Source organism: Strix uralensis, chromosome 5 (assembly GCF_047716275.1).
Source record: "Strix uralensis isolate ZFMK-TIS-50842 chromosome 5, bStrUra1, whole genome shotgun sequence".
NCBI lineage: Eukaryota > Metazoa > Chordata > Aves > Strigiformes > Strigidae > Strix > Strix uralensis.
The window spans coordinates 2,122,559-2,141,047 of NC_133976.1; the positions used below are offsets into that span (position 1 = coordinate 2,122,559).

At 45.4% G+C, this 18,489-nt stretch overlaps 1 protein-coding gene across 1 annotated transcript in view; it reads right to left on the reverse strand.

Moving 5' to 3' along the window:
- Positions 1-18,489, reverse strand: part of LOC141943663 (uncharacterized) — a 104,165-nt gene that overhangs the window by 67,808 nt on the left and 17,868 nt on the right. Inside the window, exons 15-36 of the mRNA XM_074869312.1 lie at positions 18,155-18,304; positions 17,328-17,465; positions 16,738-16,884; positions 15,655-15,774; positions 12,393-12,539; positions 12,036-12,239; positions 11,566-11,705; positions 10,302-10,425; positions 8,833-8,976; positions 8,322-8,512; positions 7,700-7,831; positions 6,442-6,516; positions 6,071-6,151; positions 5,959-5,985; positions 4,404-4,448; positions 3,604-3,672; positions 3,402-3,488; positions 2,692-2,718; positions 2,468-2,521; positions 1,076-1,147; positions 420-479; positions 189-224 (exon numbers count right to left, since the gene is read on the reverse strand). Of these exons, the coding sequence (XP_074725413.1) occupies positions 189-224; positions 420-479; positions 1,076-1,147; positions 2,468-2,521; positions 2,692-2,718; positions 3,402-3,488; positions 3,604-3,672; positions 4,404-4,448; positions 5,959-5,985; positions 6,071-6,151; positions 6,442-6,516; positions 7,700-7,831; positions 8,322-8,512; positions 8,833-8,976; positions 10,302-10,425; positions 11,566-11,705; positions 12,036-12,239; positions 12,393-12,539; positions 15,655-15,774; positions 16,738-16,884; positions 17,328-17,465; positions 18,155-18,304 (2,270 nt within the window). The remainder of the gene's footprint in view (positions 1-188; positions 225-419; positions 480-1,075; positions 1,148-2,467; positions 2,522-2,691; positions 2,719-3,401; positions 3,489-3,603; positions 3,673-4,403; positions 4,449-5,958; positions 5,986-6,070; positions 6,152-6,441; positions 6,517-7,699; positions 7,832-8,321; positions 8,513-8,832; positions 8,977-10,301; positions 10,426-11,565; positions 11,706-12,035; positions 12,240-12,392; positions 12,540-15,654; positions 15,775-16,737; positions 16,885-17,327; positions 17,466-18,154; positions 18,305-18,489) is intronic.

Genomic DNA, 18,489 nt, shown 5'->3' on the forward strand with positions numbered 1-18,489 from the left:
TGCTATCATTCCAGGTCTCTGCAGCAACGACTTCCACAGGCCAATGACTCCTGATGTGTAAAATTATTCCCTTTTGATGCTTTTGAGTAAGGGGTCAACATTCCCACAGCCTACGGTTAGAGCTACATGCTTTCCTTGGCACCTGAGTACAAGGCACAGAGACTCAGGTTCAGAATTTCAGTACCCACCTTTGGTCCTGGTGCTCCTGGAGGTCCCATCACCCCCTGAAAAACAGAAGAAACAGTGAAAGCTCAGACTTGAAGACCCAATGTCATTCCTTCTCTGACCGTTTCCATTTGTAACCACAGGATGCTCCCTCTGAGTAAAACCTAAAAAAGAGGTATTGGAGGTGACTTTGGAACACTAGGCCCTCCAAGGGGAGTTTACCTGCAAAGTTCACAGCAAAATTTCCAACTCACCTGCTCGCCTTCTTCTCCCTTTGGGCCAACAGTGCCAGGAATACCAGTTCCTGTCATCCCCTGCAAGGTAAGCACAGCATTGTGCTCAAGAAAGCTGATTCCAAAAACTGTAGAGCATGATATGTTCTACCCATCTACCTGCTTCAGAGCTCTGCTCTTGGCCATCCTGCACAGTAGGAGGGGAAAAATTTGCTCTGTAACCATTCAGTTAAGACATACGTCTAGCCAGTAACCTTCAGGCAAGGTGCAAACAATGACTTGGAGGACAGCATTAAAAGCAAGGGTCTGTGGGTGTTTTCAGTGAGTATTAGAAGCAGGCTGGGGGATTCAGTGAAGAAGCCCTATCCAGGGGACAAGGAGCATGAAGAGCTTGGGCTGCGTTTGGGAGAAAACACTGCTCCTGAAAGCAGGAAGTGCAAAGTTCTTCCACCGGGTCGAGGACTGTGAGGAAAACAAGGGCTTGGATGGAGATGGAGCGTCTATTCTACCATACACAAAGTCAAACCCATATGAGCAGGGAGTGGAGAGAAATGGGGGGAAATCCCTGCATGCCTGCACTTTATTTGCACTGTCTACCCTGCTATTACTTTGTCTCAGCTATTCTAAGTTCCTCCTTGGGCTGATGGATTCAGCAAGCATTGGATACGAGTATTGACCTTTTCTCCTCTTGGTCCAGGCAATCCAGGAACACCATCTAGCCCTACAGGGCCTGGCAAGCCAGGTTTCCCCTGAAAAGGAAGACACATCATCAAATCTTTTTCTGCTAAACTGTTTGTTACCAATCATACTAAAGAAAAAGCTTATTTTTAAGTCTGCAGAAACACTAGCAGAGGAATATATAACCTGATGTGCCCATCTTAACAGTACCTTTGCAACTGCGGATTTATAGAGATGTTTATGTATCCCCAAATTTCCCTTTTCCTCACAAATAGGCTATGGATCACTGGTTTTACTCAGGAAGAGAAAATAAAGATGTGTTTGCCTGTTACATGGGAAGACAGAGCCTAGAGTACTCATGTTGATTTGGCAGCGGGTGTGTTCTCTGCTGGTTCTTTATGGCTGTGTTGCTCTAAGAGGGTGACTGTAGTAATGCTGCTGGTGTAGAAATGGTGAAGTTTGACATTTGGAAATGGCTGGTCTGTGGGATATAGCTCTGCAGTACAGCAAAGGTAACAAAAAAAGCACCCAGGTATGATGATGGAGAGTAATAGGCACCTTGGGAAGGATGCAAGAACAGTCCCTGAGTAATTTTTCAGGTTTGAGCTATTTGTAATGCAGGGATTTCCTAAACCAAACATGGTTTCTTTTACCCTTAGTAGTCCTCCATGGACTTTTTTTCTTCTCTCATCTCCCCTTGAACTCAAACTTTCTACATCCTAAATATCCTTGTGGGACCTCTGTGAAGAACCACATCCTTTTGTTTGTCTCAAATCTACTGCCAAAATCTTGGTCCATTTGCTGTCCCATGTTTTTGATCCACCTTCATGCCCTCCTCTGGACCTGCCTCAGTTCTTCTCCATCCTCCTGAGACTGGGGAGTGGGATGTGGGAAGGACCAGGGTTGCACTCAGCTCCTCCATGTGTGATGGAGATAGTGGGGGCTCAAGGGTGAACCACTGTCACTTCAGAGTAGCCTTCATTAGGTGATATTTGTTATCATCTGCCAGCATGATTGACTAGACCACAGAGCTTATCATCATGGTGAGCACTTCTCATGGCTTTGCTCCGTGCCATGAGGAAGAGCATGCCCTTGCTTTTGACAAAATGAATGGCTGTTATCCGTGTCTTTGCTGGGTTTCTAACATTTCCCTTTTGGCAATTTTTGAGTGACAGGTCAACAGGATGAAGCTGACAAAGTGATAAATGCTTAATCTGCCAACCCTTGTCAGCAGAGTGAGGCATCCCAGAGTGGTGGCTGATGAGAACTGGCAGTAGACATTGTCCCTCTACACCCACCCCATGTGGCAGAGGGCATCCTGAGGACAGCGGCCCCTTCCCACTGTGGCCGGCAGCTCTTCCTCTGCAACTGACCATTGGTGGACCACTCACCGGCTCTCCCATGCCTCCTCTGTCACCCTTGAGGCCATTCCTCCCACGAGGGCCCTGCATGAAGCACAGGACAGTCTTACTGCATGTCCCAGCAGCCCTTTATGGGTCTTGATGGATATATGGTAAGTACAGAAACCAGAGCCTATTGGGCAGCTTAGAAATAATAATAACAAAAAAAGGCTTCTCATCACATGCAAAAGTGAAAGCCAATCTCAGCTACTTACCCTGATACCTGAATCCCCTGGGTCACCCTGAAACACAAAGGACAAGGAGAATTACCATGGGGTGGTAATTTAGAGAGGGGGTCTTCTCTAAACTTAGGCCCAGCAAAAAGTTCCTGCAGGCTGACAAGCCTGGACATCAAAACTCCCACCCCCAAGGGAAGACAGAGCTTCAGTAGAAGTGTCTGCTATCTTGCATGCCCCAGACATCTGAACCTGCAATATCTGGTGTCAACCCCCACCCTTAGGTTAGAGGAGGGGAGTTTAGGTCTCTTGGTGTCTTCTGAGACTTTTTGACCCGCACCCAGTGCAAGGAGATATTTGGTGACAACCATCAGTCCAGTTTTGGCTGTGCACAGCACAAGTGATCCTGTGAATTTCACTCCAGTCGCTGAACAACCCTTCTAGGGACCTAGAGCTGGAAAAGTCTTAGTGGTCACTGAATCTAGTCCCATGTCAGACAAGGTTGACCATAGCATTTTCAAGCTCCATCATTGAGTCCCACTGTGTTGAACAGCAGGGCCCTGATGATGGGAACATTTTGCAGCGTGGCTCCTTTTATGCCTCAGTGGAAGAATCCCATGGTGGACAGAAGAAATGTGTGTTCCCACGGCCTTTGAATGAACAGAGTATCCAGGGATTGTGGACTATGCTGGGTCTCCTCTTTCTGTGGTACAACATCACAAAACCATGCTTCAAATAACCATGCTCACCTTGATGGAGATCCCTGGTGGCCCCTGTGGCCCTGGTAAACCTGGTGGTCCTGCTACCCCAGGAACACCTGGCTGCCCTTTCTGTCCCTGCAACAATAAAACCAGGAGAGGGAGGGATATGGGCTCTCTCCCAGCTCCCTTTGCTTCTCTGCCAGCCCTTGAGAGGCTGAAGGGTCCACCACACCTGGAGTATGATACTCACTGGGGGGCCAGGTTGCCCATTTTGGCCAGGAATCACCTCCACACCTCCAAGGACATAGCCTGGTTCACCCTGTGCACACAGAGAGGAGGAAACACACTCAGCTGTGTTGGGAGGTCCGGATGCAGACAGGCAGTTTCACGACTTAGGGGCAATGTCATGATCAGTATAAGCAACTTTAAAATGAAACAGCCCCTCCCTGCGCTGCAACCCCAAACTCTTGCAGCAACTCTTTTGCAGAGGTACCAGAAACCACATATCCATGACATGAGCTTTGCTTATTGGCACAGAAGAAAAGTAATCCTGGGGAAAAAAAGGAGGTTGGCTTTCAGCAGGATCTGTTCCCTGACCTGCAACCATACAGACAGCTCAGGTGGATGCAAGGAAGGAGGAAGAACATGCATTGAGCGCTGGGGGAGGGACAGGACAACTGCTCCTGGGATCTTCCCACAACTGATCTTGAAGCCTTAACTTTTTGTGTCCTAAATGTACGCAAACAGGCTTGTTCATAGAGGGAATTCAGAAAGGCAGAATGACCCAACTAAGTGCTACCTCCTTCTGCAAATAACCTAAATGTGCCAAGGGCCTGTGATAAGGACTCAGCAGTTTTCTCCACAAAGACATTAGATTCCTCCTAGCAAAGCTGAAGGACATCTTCCCAAGCTGAAGACTAGCAGTGTAGGGCTAGTTACATATAGCTCAGAAGTTTATATTCACCAAAGGTCACAGTGCAAATGCTTAGAAATTAGAGATCAGAGCAATACAATAGCTTTTTCCCAATGAAACTCAGGAATGAAACTCACTCTGTCTCCTTTTGGCCCCACTGGTCCTGGATAGCCAGGAGATCCCTGGAATTAAAAAAAAAAAATCCTGCAGCATTAAACAGCAAAGTACCCACAAGACCATCATTGTGGGACGTTCAGGTTACAGACCCATCTCTAATAAAATTTCATTCACTTTTAAAGTGGTCATGAAAACAGGTTTTGGTCCCAATATTGATGAGAATCATGTATGTGTCACCCATGGAGCCAATGTGTTATATGTCCTTCTCTAGTGAAGGGTGCGTGTAGGATGCACACCTGATATAGTGACAGTGCAGTACATTCAAGCACCATTGGATGCTGTGAGGAACGGGGGACTGCTGCTTATTTAATCCACCAGAAGAAAGTAAACAGATTCAGAAGGGGCATTCAGTAGCTGCGGTGGTTCATGTCGGACTCCTGTGATCCATGCAAACCACAGCTCACAAACATCACAACCCTTGTTACAGGTGCTACCCCATCACAGGCACTGGCAGTTTGATCCAGATGCCCAAACATCGGTGTCCTGGGATAGCTGGAGATAACCCCAGGTAGCCAAGGCACAGGGCTGGCAGACATTACACAGGATTTATTGGAGACCTGTGTCCATCTGGAGCATCAGCTGGAGGATGGGTGGAATAAAAGCGCATCTCAAATGGCATGAGGTCTCTTTAAGCACCTGAATCGAGCCCAAAAGATAGAGTTAAGTTCATTATGGTGCCACTGAAATGTTGTTTCTGCACAAGTGCTGGTGTTTCCACCCCATTGCAGCCAATGGAGGTTAGGGGGTCAGTTCAATTACACATGCAATGGTGTCTTGTGCCATTTGTGATGCTCTCTGATACCTGCCTGGCCTTCAGCTCTCAATTCAGAAGTGTCCATCAAGACCTGTATTTTATCAGCCCTGCATGGTTGCCTTGGATATCCTAGGGCATCTCAGATGACCTGGGCACCTTGGTACCAGTCCGTTCTCAATACAGCTCTCAGAGCCAAGGGTGATTTAGCTGGTCAAACACAGTTGACTACTAATAGAGCCCTGCTAAAAGCAGGGGAGGGACACTCATGGCTGCTGATCTAGTGTGCAAAGCTGTGCAATCACCAATGACATCAACAGCATGGAGCAATTCGTACAGCAAAAACAAGGGCACATGAGGTTTGGCTGGTCTAGCTAGATGTGTGTTTTCCAAGTAATGCTCTGAAGTGTTGCACGAACAATTCGTGTATGGGAAGTGTGTGAGCAAAAGATGCTGCAGGTTATTATGCAGTAGGACTGATATATATGAGTTCATAGTCCCTGGCCTTTTTCTGGACAGTTCTGGTTGACGGAGGGTTACTTGGTTAAAAATATTCCCACGTTGTGTTGTATTACTTGCCAGATCTCTGAACAGAATGAAAATCATTTGGAGCTATTTGGTGACAGCAACAGCCCCTCATAAACACAAAAGGGGTCACTTGGGCTCCCTGTCCTGCTCAGCGCAACCGGCCTTTGAAAGGCTTGAAAAGCAAAGCTTTAGGGTCTCACTGTATTGATGATCTTTGCTGCATTCAAAATACTTACAATATCACCTTGAATGCCAGGGAGACCCTGCAGAACAGGAGAGAGAGATATTTGAGAGCCATGTTCACTCTTAACTGTCACGTTGAGAAAGTTTGTTAAAACAAATACATACCATGAGTCCAGGGGGACCAGGAGGACCTGTCCGCCCCGGTCTGCCCGGTAGCCCAGGAATGCCGTCCTTCCCAGGTAGACCCTAAACATATGGAAAGTAACAGCATGCAGGTTATGGCCCCAGCCCTGCCAACCCAAACAGCTTCATGCAGCACTAGCTTTCTATACTGCTTGAGAGAATCCCCAGTTGCCATCACACACACACACATTAGTTCCCTCTTGCCTGAATTTCAAAGCCAGCATGAAGCAGGATATATCAAAACACCAACATAAAAGATTTGAAGATGATTCTTTGCTTGATCTCTTCCTTGGTTCTAATAATTTAGTTGTATATTAATTAATCAAGCGGATGGTTCATGCTAGTGAACTCACCCGCTCTCCTTTCTCTCCCTTTGTAGTAAAGCTGTATGGGTCATAGCCTCCATGAGCTGGTGAGCCCCTGAAGCTCTTGAAAGGAAAAGGAAAATAGAACAAATGATCAGGAAATTATTATCCACCAAAGGATGACAAATATACTCAAACCAGAGTGACCATGAAACACGGACTAGCACACTCCTTGGCTTATACAACAAAAGGAAGAAGCAAAGTCGACCATCCAGGAGACCTGTTCATATCCTCAGACTATTTAAAGCCCCTTGGAGGTCATGCATTACTTATTTTGTCTCCAGCTTGCACTGAAATTGGGAGCACAGGATGGAGAACACAGTTGTGTGAGGACAAAATGCAACCAGGGAACATATCGATGACTCAAGAAGTCTTGGCTCACATCACATCTACAGTTCAGGATCTTCTTTTTGGCTCAGAGAGACTCTAAATATTCTTGGTTACACATCTGCAAGGCTTCAGGGTAGTGTCAATACAATTCTTCTCCCCCATGGAAGAAACCGTGGAAAGGAGTTTGGCTGAGATGAAATAAAGACCCTAATTCAACCATCCATGGACAACATTCATCTCACCTCATTTTAGACTGCCACAGAATAAACGTCACTATCTGAGATATTCTGCCAGTGTGGACACCTACCTATGAACTGAATCATGATCAGACTTTGCTGACTACACTGACTAGTTGTCCACCAACTAATACAGAGACCATTTTCTCCAGTGGACCTAACATAGACTGCGCAGTCCTGCTGGCTACAGCCCCATCAATAAACTCACTAGACCAGCACATGGGTTCTGGGGCTGTCCTACTGTTCTTCATGTCCTCTGGCTTTCTGCTTGGTAGGAGGAGTGGGTAGATTTGCCTCCTGACATTTTATTTCTGAAGTAAGGAGCAGTGGCAGCTTGTTGGTCTGTTCAGCGGCTCACACGGAGTCTAGAGCTATGTGAGATGCCACAGAACATCTGGGATGTCTGTATGGGGCTGGCAGATAGGAAGCAAGATCTATGGAAAACCAACCAATGGGTTGCTGGGAAGGAGCACAGGAGGCTGCTGAATCTCCCATGCTGAAATGGCAACTTCTTGGATGACCTTCCCAAACATAGACATGGCTTCCAAAATTAAAGGTCTTGACACTGATATAACTCCACTGCACACCACATAGGTATGAGAAGTGACCTGATCACAGCAGTTATCAATGTTTCTTTGAAGTATAATCCCCTGAACAGGCACCAGTGAACTAATTCTCACCTTTAAACACCAGGGACCACAAGCCTCCTCTTCTTTTTGGATATGTGGTTCAGCTGATGATGGATCAGGGATGTGTGGCTTGCTCCCTGTGCCACCAAATGGCAACTGCTTGTTGGCTTCATGTCTAGCAACCTACAGCATGGAGTTTGGCTTAGATTAGTGATTCTCCAGGTTTTGGAACCAGACATCAAACATCAACCTTCAACAGGTCTCAAGAGGTCACTGTGCTTTTGTATCAATAACTTTTTCATTGAAACAGCCATAAAATATCACTGCTGGAGATACTCTGCAGATGAGCTCATGTCCATATCAATGATCCATCGTCCAGGGTTAGAAGAGGGCAGTGAATTTATAAAACATCCAAGTACTCCGCCCCTGCAGTGGCCTTATACAACAAAACCTCCAAAGCTGTATTCTGGCTTCCCTAATTCCACTCCCTTGATTTCAAAGATTTTGTTCCTTATCTCTAGGGTTGGACAGTAAGTGAGGTCAGGATTGGACCCAGTGTCCTAAATCTGTTCTGACTTTGCGCTGAAACTTTGCTCAGCGAAGAACTTTGTCCTTGCGCATGACCCACACCAAGTAAGCTGGCTTATATTCAAAGGTCTGTGAAGTAGCTCACCTCCCCAGATGGTAGCTGGGCCCCTGAAAGCTGAGGGTCAGAACAAATTACTTCTATCAGCTCTCGGAGGATCTGGGGGAAGTCATCGAACGTGCTGACGTAGAAAAGGTTCTGGAGGTTCTGCTGCAGCAAGATACTGTTGAGCTCAACAGGGTCAGCTCCTGAGACACCCACAGTGATGATGCGGATTCCTGAAACACATCGCTGACTCAACAGAAGCAAAAATGTTTGAGATCAGAGTTTCCAAACCCCTCGTCACAATCTTCCTGTTAATAATTCCTGAACTCTGCTGGGATAAGGTACTCCAGAAGCCATGTGAAAACTCACCGGAAGCCATGTGTGTGTTATAGCAAACCAAAACACTCAAGCTAGGAACAGAAAGAAGAGAGGATAAAGGAGTGAAACCAACAATGCACTCATAGTGCACACATCGCATAACGTACCACCCTCAACCCCCTAGAAACCCATGGAGAACCAAAGCCTCAGCAAAACACAACAGGGCAACTCTTACCCAAAGCATGGGCTACTCTGGCTGGTGGCAACACATCATCCTGGGATTGCCCATCAGTCACGAGCACCATCGTGTGAGGGAAATCTGGTCTCATCCCTCTGGAGGACTGAAATAACTCCTTTAGCATGTAGGCTATACCACGACCTGAGCAAATATGGAGAGACATGGTGTAAATCTGCTCAAGTATTAGGTCTGACAGTGGGGACTGTGGGTCTCCTTCCACAGATGGAGGAAAAAGGGCATTGAGTGTGGCCCCATAAATGGATAGTAGCCCCTAGCATGGGGCAATGTCTTTTGAGGGAAGACAGCAGTAAATCAGGTTGGCTGAAATGGTTCAGGCTGAATTCAGCAGATAGTTTTGGAAAGGAAAAAAAATATATATTCAGGACATTTGAAGCATTTTTCCTATAGGAAAAAATCCACAGAATTCTCATTTCCAAATTTCTTTAGAAAGACCAGAAAAGTTTCACAAAGGACCCTCGCCCAAACTGAAATGATTAAGAAGCCCCAACACAGTATGGAAAGACTTCTATGAGGGGTAAAATGTCTCTTTTGACACAACCTCCATAAAAAGAAGGATTAGAGGCAAAGTTACCTAGGAATGTGCAGTATGACCAGTTTCATACCTGCTTTCCCTAACCAGTCCCATCAAAATTCTTGTATTTTGATCAGCCCTATTTTTCTGCATTCCTGACCAATACCACTGAGCCAGGGTGAAGTATATAAGCCTTCAGTTAACATACATGGGTGCCTCAAAGCTTCCCTTTCTGTTGACTGATGGGATGACAATAACTGGGCCATTTAAAAATGGTAAAGTTAGAACTAACTATCTCCAATTTAATATTACTTCTCGTGTACCTTCAGGGAACCAGTTATACCCTACTGTCCTGCTGGGAATGAGCAGGTGGAAAGTGCTGTCTGTCTTTAACTACATAAGACAAAAGTGTCTGAATTTCCAAGATGCTGAGCTAATGAAAAGTTGTGCTATTTGTACAACAAAGGCGAACAAAGGACATTATGTGATGGCACACCATGAAAATAGGATGGGCCCCATTGTTTTGTTGTTAGGGTAACAAGGCAATAACCATTGGAATTTGCTGATTAAAATGTGCATACAGTGGGCAATAAGGATGCTTCGGCATCAAATATCCTTACCTAATGTTTATGGGCTTTGCCTCCAAGCCCGGTATAAAAACTTCCCTCAAGTGTAAGCAAGGTTATAAAACAATGAACAGAAACCCAGTAGTAAAACTAGGACATGGATAAAGGACATCAGGCTAGTCAGAAAGACCACTCCTGGTAATAAAACTAAATTCAATCCTCTGTTCTCAAATTTTAAAGAACTTTTGGCCAAAACTTTCTAAACAAATAAGTGGGTTCAAAACACTCAGAGGAATGCTTTCCCTGGCCTCCAGCCTCTGTCTTGGGCCAGAATGTCCACCCCATGTGTGGACCTCACCCATACACACCCGTTTTTGTGTTGCCTCCAGCATAGTGCAGACCCTTGATGGCTTTCAGGGCACTGTTGCGGTCACGGTGCTGGTTGAAGTAGAAGGCTGCCCTGGGCTCCTCGCTGTATTGAGCAACAGCAACCTGGCCAAGAAAAAGGGATTAAAAATTGCAGAGGGCTCAGGCACACAGCAAATAATACAATATATAATACAACTATTTGCGGTGCAACAGGAGTGAAAAGAGGTTGTGTTTCTTGGAGACTGAAAAGAGTCACAAAAATGGCTGTCAGATTGGCAGGAACATAGGGCACAATCCATATGCTTAAAGATGAGCAAGGTACTCTTTCAGACTTTCTAAGGCATCAGAGATTTCTGCACAGGCTGGTGGATACAGCACAGGACCAATTGGAAACTGGCACACTTCAGGCAACTCATGGCTGGGTGGGAGCATCTCCTGCTGCAGCACCTCCCATGGCAGCACCCATCCCTCCTGAATTAAACCCTTGATCTCTGTTGACTGCAAAAGGAAGCCGGCTACTCAACTCATACTATAGCCACCTAAATCGAAATTTCTTCATCTCCCCAGAATTATTTGTTAACCCAAGGTAACTTCATCACATACCTAAACTTTCAAGACTACCTTCAAGCAAAGAGTGCAAGAAGTCCCCATTTTCCGATCAACTGAAAGTGAGCTATGTAGGTCTCCCTTTCAAAGGCCCAGTTCAAATATTACATTAATTAAATACAAATGACGTGAAATAAATTATCTACTGAGTCTTTCTATTGGTTTTGCTGAGTTGTCATTTAATGCTGTAGGCTTCATTTGCCCTTGAGGTGTTTCACAGAATGGTCTGGGGGTCTGGTCTTCTTCTTGTTTAGAGGAGGCAGCTGATGGAATGTGCTGCATCTCCCACCTGGGCCCCCACCTGGGTCTCTAACCATTTACAGTCTGAATGTGGGCAGAAATGGGGTTCTAGAGGGGGACACGCACCTGGGATCCATAACCTAAACAGCATTTCAGTAGGTCTGCAATTTGCTTTATTCCTGATGACTTGGTCTTGGAAAAGTAATCAAGAAATGGAAATATACCCGAACAAGTAGGCTGACATTTAGGAGACTTTTATTCATGTCTTCGTTGGACACACACATGTCTTTAGGCAGAGCACTTAGCCCTTCTGATCTACAACGTGTGAGTGAGAAGACTGGTCTCATCAAAGGGGTGAGCAAAAGGTGAACATTTGGAAGAAAAACACCTTCAAGAAAAAGAATAGCAAAATCTTGCCTGTGTCCCTTCAGGCCCAATCTTAGGGAAATAGGAAATGATCCGGAAGAGGAAATCCTTCACTTTATTGAAATTGCTCTGGCCAATACTCGAGGACTCGTCCACCAGGAACCCAACGTCTGCTTTGAACTTGCCACAGACTGCAGAAGGAAGAGAGGATCTCTGTAAACTGGGGGTTCTTAAAGCATAAGCACGTTTCTTTTTGTTCAGAGCAACAAAATAAACCCAATATCTCTTGTCATGCCAAGTGTCGGTGAGTGAGCAGGCAGCACCTTCACCCCACAGGGTAGTGCTGGGAGCCTCACCACACTTTATGGGGTTTGCGTCTTCCCTTTCCCTGCCATTGTCCACTCTCACTACTCAATGAATAAAGACTAATTTTGGCTCCTGAGATCAGAGAAGACCATGATCCCTGCTGGTTTTGACCTACTGCTACATCATCATCAAATCACACATGGATACACACTCACTTGGCCCAGGAGGAGTTGTCAGCAGTTCAGACACTACGGTGGTCGTTAGTGGGGTCTCTGGGGTTGGTGGTAGCTTTGTGGTCATGGCCAGTGGAAGAGAAGTGGTCCCCACATTGCCAGGAGATGTGGATGGGGATCTCATCGTATCTGGTTTTGTAGAAGTCACTGGAGCAATTGGCGCAGGTGACTCTCTGTGAGGTCCTACTGTAAGAGACAAACAGAAAAGGTGTTCTTTAAATCTCTTTTAATTATGATGCCACTATTTAACAAAGTGTCAGAAGCATAGAGAAGCCAAGAAATTAGCCTCAATAGCAGTTACCTAGGTAAAACTGCAACACAAGTCACCAGCCTTCATACCTGTTTGCCCGAGGAGTGTTGTCTCTGGTCCCTCTGTATCTCCAAAGACTGGTCTTATCGAAAACAAATACATTTCTTTGGCACTCAGTCCTGTCACTCGATATGATCTAGAAGCTGCTGATAACAGTTCCCGGGAAAGATCAGAAGCTGTGAAAAAGGAAAAGTATGCATTGCCTGGGAGCCAAAGAAACTCGAAATAACTCCCATTTCTGTAGCATCCCATCTTCTAATGACACCACCTTTGGCAAACAGGAGCTTGGGGACAAGGTGAGTCCTGGGCTTCGAAGCAGAGGCTCTTGGTAAGACATGTTTGCAAACTGTCACGGTCAGGTCCTAAACCAGAGGAAATAAGGTTCTTTGCATCTGACAAGGGAGTTCTTGAGTACATGAACAGGAGAAGAAAATGGGAATTTGTACAAGTGTTTAGAGAGGGTATTTGGTCCAGGTAGTGTCCGAGGCTGAGCTCTGTGATAGACCAATGGTTTGCAGTGGTTAGCATGCATAGAAACAGGATATTTTTATTGAATGAATGGAAAGTTTGCTGAAAAGTAGAATCAAACTTACTTGAAAAATTTGGTCACATACAATAGATAGTTTTTATTTAAAATAATGATAGGAAAAAATCTGTGAAAACGTCATAATAATGTTTTGACATTTTATGTGTCTTATTTTGGAAATACAGAATGATGAGTTTTGATGCTGTTCAAAGTGAAACTTGCACCTTTTCATTCTGAAATAGCGTTTTCCCTTAAAAAAAAAAAGCTCAGTTTCTATGGAAAGAAATTAAATTGGTGTAAATAATTTAATATTCATTAAATGTTCCCAATTGCCCCCAAAAAATTTTGAAAGGGAGGTTTTGCCCCTTTAAAAAAAATAAAATAAGTCTTTCAGTTTGTCTCAAACTCTTCTACTCCCCTCCCTTTGGGTAGGCAAGTCAAAATAATAGTGATTGGTTTTAGACCTTGACTGAAGAGGTTTGCTGTACAAAACACAAGCTGACAGCTCTGCTGAAGCACAGAAGTACAGCAGTCCACCAGCTCCCTCCCTGCTGAGACCCCCAAACAGGCAAGTTCAGCCACTTTTCCTTTTGCAGTTACGTCGTTGTGTAGCACAAACCCCCTTTGTTTCATGTAACGGGGCTTTCACATAATGAGAAATAGAGTATGGTTACCCCACGTACTCTGGGACACGAAGACGACTTTGCTGATGGACTGATGTAGGAAGGGATGTCCAGCACAAGACTGGCAAGTGCATGCAGGAAGAAGTCTGCAACCTTTGGAGGAGGAAGATTGTCTTTGCTGGGGACAATTTTCTATGAAGAATGAAGCTGATGTTTTGCAAGGGGCAAGAGACTGCGAGGCTCAAGGTGCAAATGTGAGATTAAACAAGCTTCTATTAATTAGGTGTATAAGAAAACCATGACTTTGGTGCTCCAAGAACAGTCAAGAGAAGGTAGAAAGAAGAGAGAGGAGGGGAACGTCCAGCTGAACTTCTCCAAGGTCCTTCCTGTTGCATGGGGGAGGAAGGGTGGCTCTGGATGGAGCCCTGTTGACATACGTGGGCTTGGTTTTGTGTAACACTGGGCAGAGGAGGTCTGAAGCTGGGATGACCTCAAGCTGCATAGAAGGGGACCCCATCTTTTATAAGGCAGGTTGGCTAGAGTTGGCCAGCAGGGAGGAGGGCATTAAATGAGCTTAAAAGGGGGGGCAAGGGAAATGGGTAATGAATGAGTACTCATTTAGAAAAAAATCAAGTTTCAGAGAAGAAAATTAATCAAGGTGCCAAGAGACAAAAAAAAAAAAAAAAGACAAAATTCTTAATTGCCTTTATACACTAATACTGGCAGCCTGGATAATTAAACAAGAGAAATTGGAATTCCTCATGAGCATAAATTTGATCTCGTTGGTACTATTGAAATGTGGTGGCAAGATTCATCTGATTGGAATGTTAAATCAATAGCTATAAACCTATTTCAGAAGGATCGATCGAGTGAGGGCACAGGGGGACTGTCAGACATGGTATTATCCATTTCTGAGCCCCTGACAACTCTGAAACCAATGATTTTTGAATACTTAGGGATCAATATTTTAACAGCATGGCACAGGAGGGGAACAGTTGCATTAGATCACTTAAATCACCCTTGAGTACTGAATGTTCAGTTCCCTAATCACTTATCCATAACATGTAGAGCAAAAAAATGATGCTACCACAGGAGACTTCATCCTGAGTGACATATGCTACAAGTCTTATGCTGCCAATACCAAAATGTCCTTGGAATTAAAAAAAATTAAAGCTGATGACCTGGTAACTCAAAAAGCACTGCAGGGAGTACAGGCAAATTGTGTCAGAGTCGTTTTCTTTATTGACTTGTGAAGATGAACTCATCTCTAGCAAAAAGTTAGTGGCTGAAGCAATGATGACAGGAAACTTGCCGTATTCAGAGGTTTAAGCCCAGTCCAGAAAAAAGTAATATAGCTGGTGCTTTAAAAGGGCAAACCCTGTATGGACAAATCAATTGGAAAAAGAAATATACACTAAAAGTTGCGAGTAATAATTAAGAAAGTTTGAAATCTCTTTAATATATAAGAAAGCTTTTAAACGAATAAGAATTAAGGTTGTACAGATGACAAAAACCAACATGTTTTTGGTTTGTTCCAACTATTCCTGATGGACAGGTAGTGACTCTAGAGGAAGAGACACTGATAATGCCACCCAGCAGGCTTTTTTTCTGAGAAATTTTTATGTCTCCTTTTTCTTCCCCTGCGGATTTTGCAACGGCCACATGGGTTACCTTCTGAGCCTCCTCAGTGGACCAGCTTCCATTTCCCCCCTCTTTTTCACCCAAATGAAGAAGTTAAGATAAAGGGACATGACATATGGAAGCCCCCAGGGTCAACCCTCTACTCTCCTGCTAAACAGGGTCAAGATGGGTTCAAAAGAAGGAACAGTGTTGGTGCCATCAGTGACGGCATCATTTACCCCAGGTCAAACTGGGCAGCACTTGGAGACACAAGTCACTACACTTGAAGGAAACAGCAGCCACTTAAGGCTGGTGGTGGAAAGAAATTTCCTCTTTAATACCTGCCACATGCATCTTCTGCAGCATCAGCTGGCTCTAAGACCAGGTACTGAATCAAACAGACCACAGCCAAGCCAGACATGTCCATGCTCCATCCTCAAATCCCATTGGGTGATGGGGTAGCTGACAGAGAATGAGGCAAAATTACAAACCACCTGTTCTTCTTCCACCAAAAAACATTACCTGAGGACAAGCGCCATGTTAATAGGTACATGGATGCTCCAGGAACAGCTGTCCAAGTCAGCAAAACGCTGGTCTCCGCAGGCTCCTGCACTGTGAACTCAGTCACTTTGGGTAAATCCACTTGAAAAAGAAAAAAGAAACAAAGCTTAGGATGGGTAGAAGCTACCACCAAAAGCTTGACCGAGCTAAAAGGAAGCTGATGCATCCTTTGGGAGGCTCAAATCCTGGCCCGCTGAAATCAAAGGCAAAAAGTCCAGATAGAAATGATGAGCACAAAGCACATCTCTGCTACACTTGTTCACAGCTCCAGCTGCTGGTGAATCTCTCAGGCATCTACCCCAGGGTGCAAACATGTGTGTGCCAGGAAACACACCTTAGCCTGCAACCAGCTTTGGAGACCTTCTGCCTCCTAAAATACCATGTTTCTGGTGAAAGGAAGGATTCCCTATGGAACTTTAGGGGTTTTCCAGAAAGCTGAACAAGATCAGATCCTCAGCTGGTGGGAACTGGTGTAGTTTTAGCAAATAACTGTTGGCAGATCTTTGGCCTAGACTGACGGGTGTTTCTCTAAACTGATTGTGGTATTTGAGCTGTTGAGATGGGCAATAAAGTTTTTGCTTGCTCACTTGTGCCAGATGCTAGTGCTCCCTGAAACCACAGTGCTGGCTCCACACCCCCGATCATCTCCACCACTTGATCTCCAAATCTGTCTACACTGCAGCATCAACCAAGTTGCATAGGTGCCACAGTCATGAGTGATGTTTGCCTTTATCTACTGGATATGGTCAAGATATTGTAACTAAAGAGGTAATTCCAAGATAATGTGTCACAAAAATAGCAACTCATAGTGATTAATTGGCAAGAGAAAACAGGGAAAGTCCCAATGTTTTCCGGTAATAAGAAGAAAGGACCAATGCATGTTTTCTGGCACGCTGACTGGTGGGACCTGGGAAGTAGTAAGGTCTCTAACAGCCAGTAATGTTCTTTTTCCATCCTCACCTCCCATCAGAGCCCCTAGGAGGAGACAGCCCCCAGCACTAATGTGGAGATGCTCTTGTCCCCACCCAGCAGTCTCATACTCACAGGTTTTGGCTGTGAGGAGTGTGGGGCTTCCCTCCCGTCCCCCGATCATTGCAGACATGCAGATGGTGTAGGTGGTGCTCTCCTTCAGTTTGGGGATCGTGAAGGAGACTGTCTCTGCTGCAACCAGCTGGGAGGTTTCCAATCCACCTAAGAGGAGCCATTCAGAAAAACCCACAGTGTATATAGAAAGGGCAAGGTAATTGCTATTAACAAGCATTGGTACAGTAGCTTCCTCACACAGATGTTATGGGACCAGGCCGGGGAGGACTGTTATGAGCTTATTTTGCATATGGGTAAACTGAGGCACGGGCATGTGAGAGATCTGGTCACAAAGGTATCACATGCACTGCTGGAAAGGAACCACTTCTCTGACTTCCCAAATCCCAGCTATGCCTATAATCAACGGATATCTTTGTTAGACTAAAACCTGGCTCAGTTACAGGGCTCCCACATGCCCCCATAGACGTTACAGCCCCCATCTACCCTGATTATCTGTGGGAAAAGGGATGAGCTGAGCTAAGCTCTTATCCTCTGGGGTTCCTTGCGCTCTGTCCTCGTACCACACCTGACTAAGAGACCAGGTTGCTTACCATTGAACGGCGCCCAGGATATCTTATAGTGAGTTACCCCAGGAAGCCTCCTCCAAGCCAGCTTCAAACTATTAATGCCAGTGTCAGTAATCCTCAGATCTTGGATGGTCTGGATGGGATTGGAGTCTGCAAGAGATGCTACAAAAATGAACCAGGATGAGATGTCTGAAGTAACAGCTCAAGTTACACAGCACCAGGTTCAGGGCTATAAGCTATGGCGCTGAAGAAAGATTTGGGTATTTATACAATATCTACTTTCCAGACATTATCCAGGGATGCCAGGGTGCATTTCTTACTGAGTCCATGGAGAGGAGCACTGTGCAGTTAAGTTGAGGGATCTCATCCACATCTCTTACCACCTGCACCAAATTCTGGTGACACGACACAGGGACATGAGGAGGGTACCAAGAGAGGACAGATCATCCAGATACATCTTCAAACACCATGGGAAACTGATTCAGATGAACTCATGTGAAAAAGACACTGAAAGGACCCAGGACCCTAAGTCTGAAGAGACAGAGCCACAAATCAAGGAATGGCAAACCTCAGGAACGCATGCTGGTGAGTTGACCCTGAGTGGTGCCTGCAGAGAGGCTCCTACCTTCCCAAGATGGCTGGTGATAAATAAGGCTGGGGAGCACATTAATACATCCAGGGTTGCCTACCTATGCCAAGACTGTTTGACATGCCAAAAGGATGTGTCCACTCATGGGAACAGCTGTGGATTATTGCTACCAGCAATACTCTGCCACCAACATGCAATGCACAGGACCACGAATCCAGCCTTTGCATCCCAACACAAAGAGGGTTGTTCCACCAGGACATACCTGTGCGGTGAGTCAGAGTCACCTCCAGCCCCTCACTCTTGCTGAAGACAGCCCGAATGCTGACTTTATACAGGGTGTCAGGCAGCAAGTGGTCAATCCGGTAAGCCAGCACTCTACTGCTCAGGTACTGAGTCTTGGCAACCTGTTTTTCTGGAAAAAATGGGATACTTCAGAGCTTGTAGCTCACCAGTGAGGCTTGTGGCATCTCCAAAGGAAATAGCCATTCCTCACTGTACGATTGTTTCAGAGCTTTGGGGATTATCTTCATAAATAGAATAGCATGAATACAAAGAGAAAAGGAGCCATCACCAAGCTGAGGACCACGTTTCTCAATA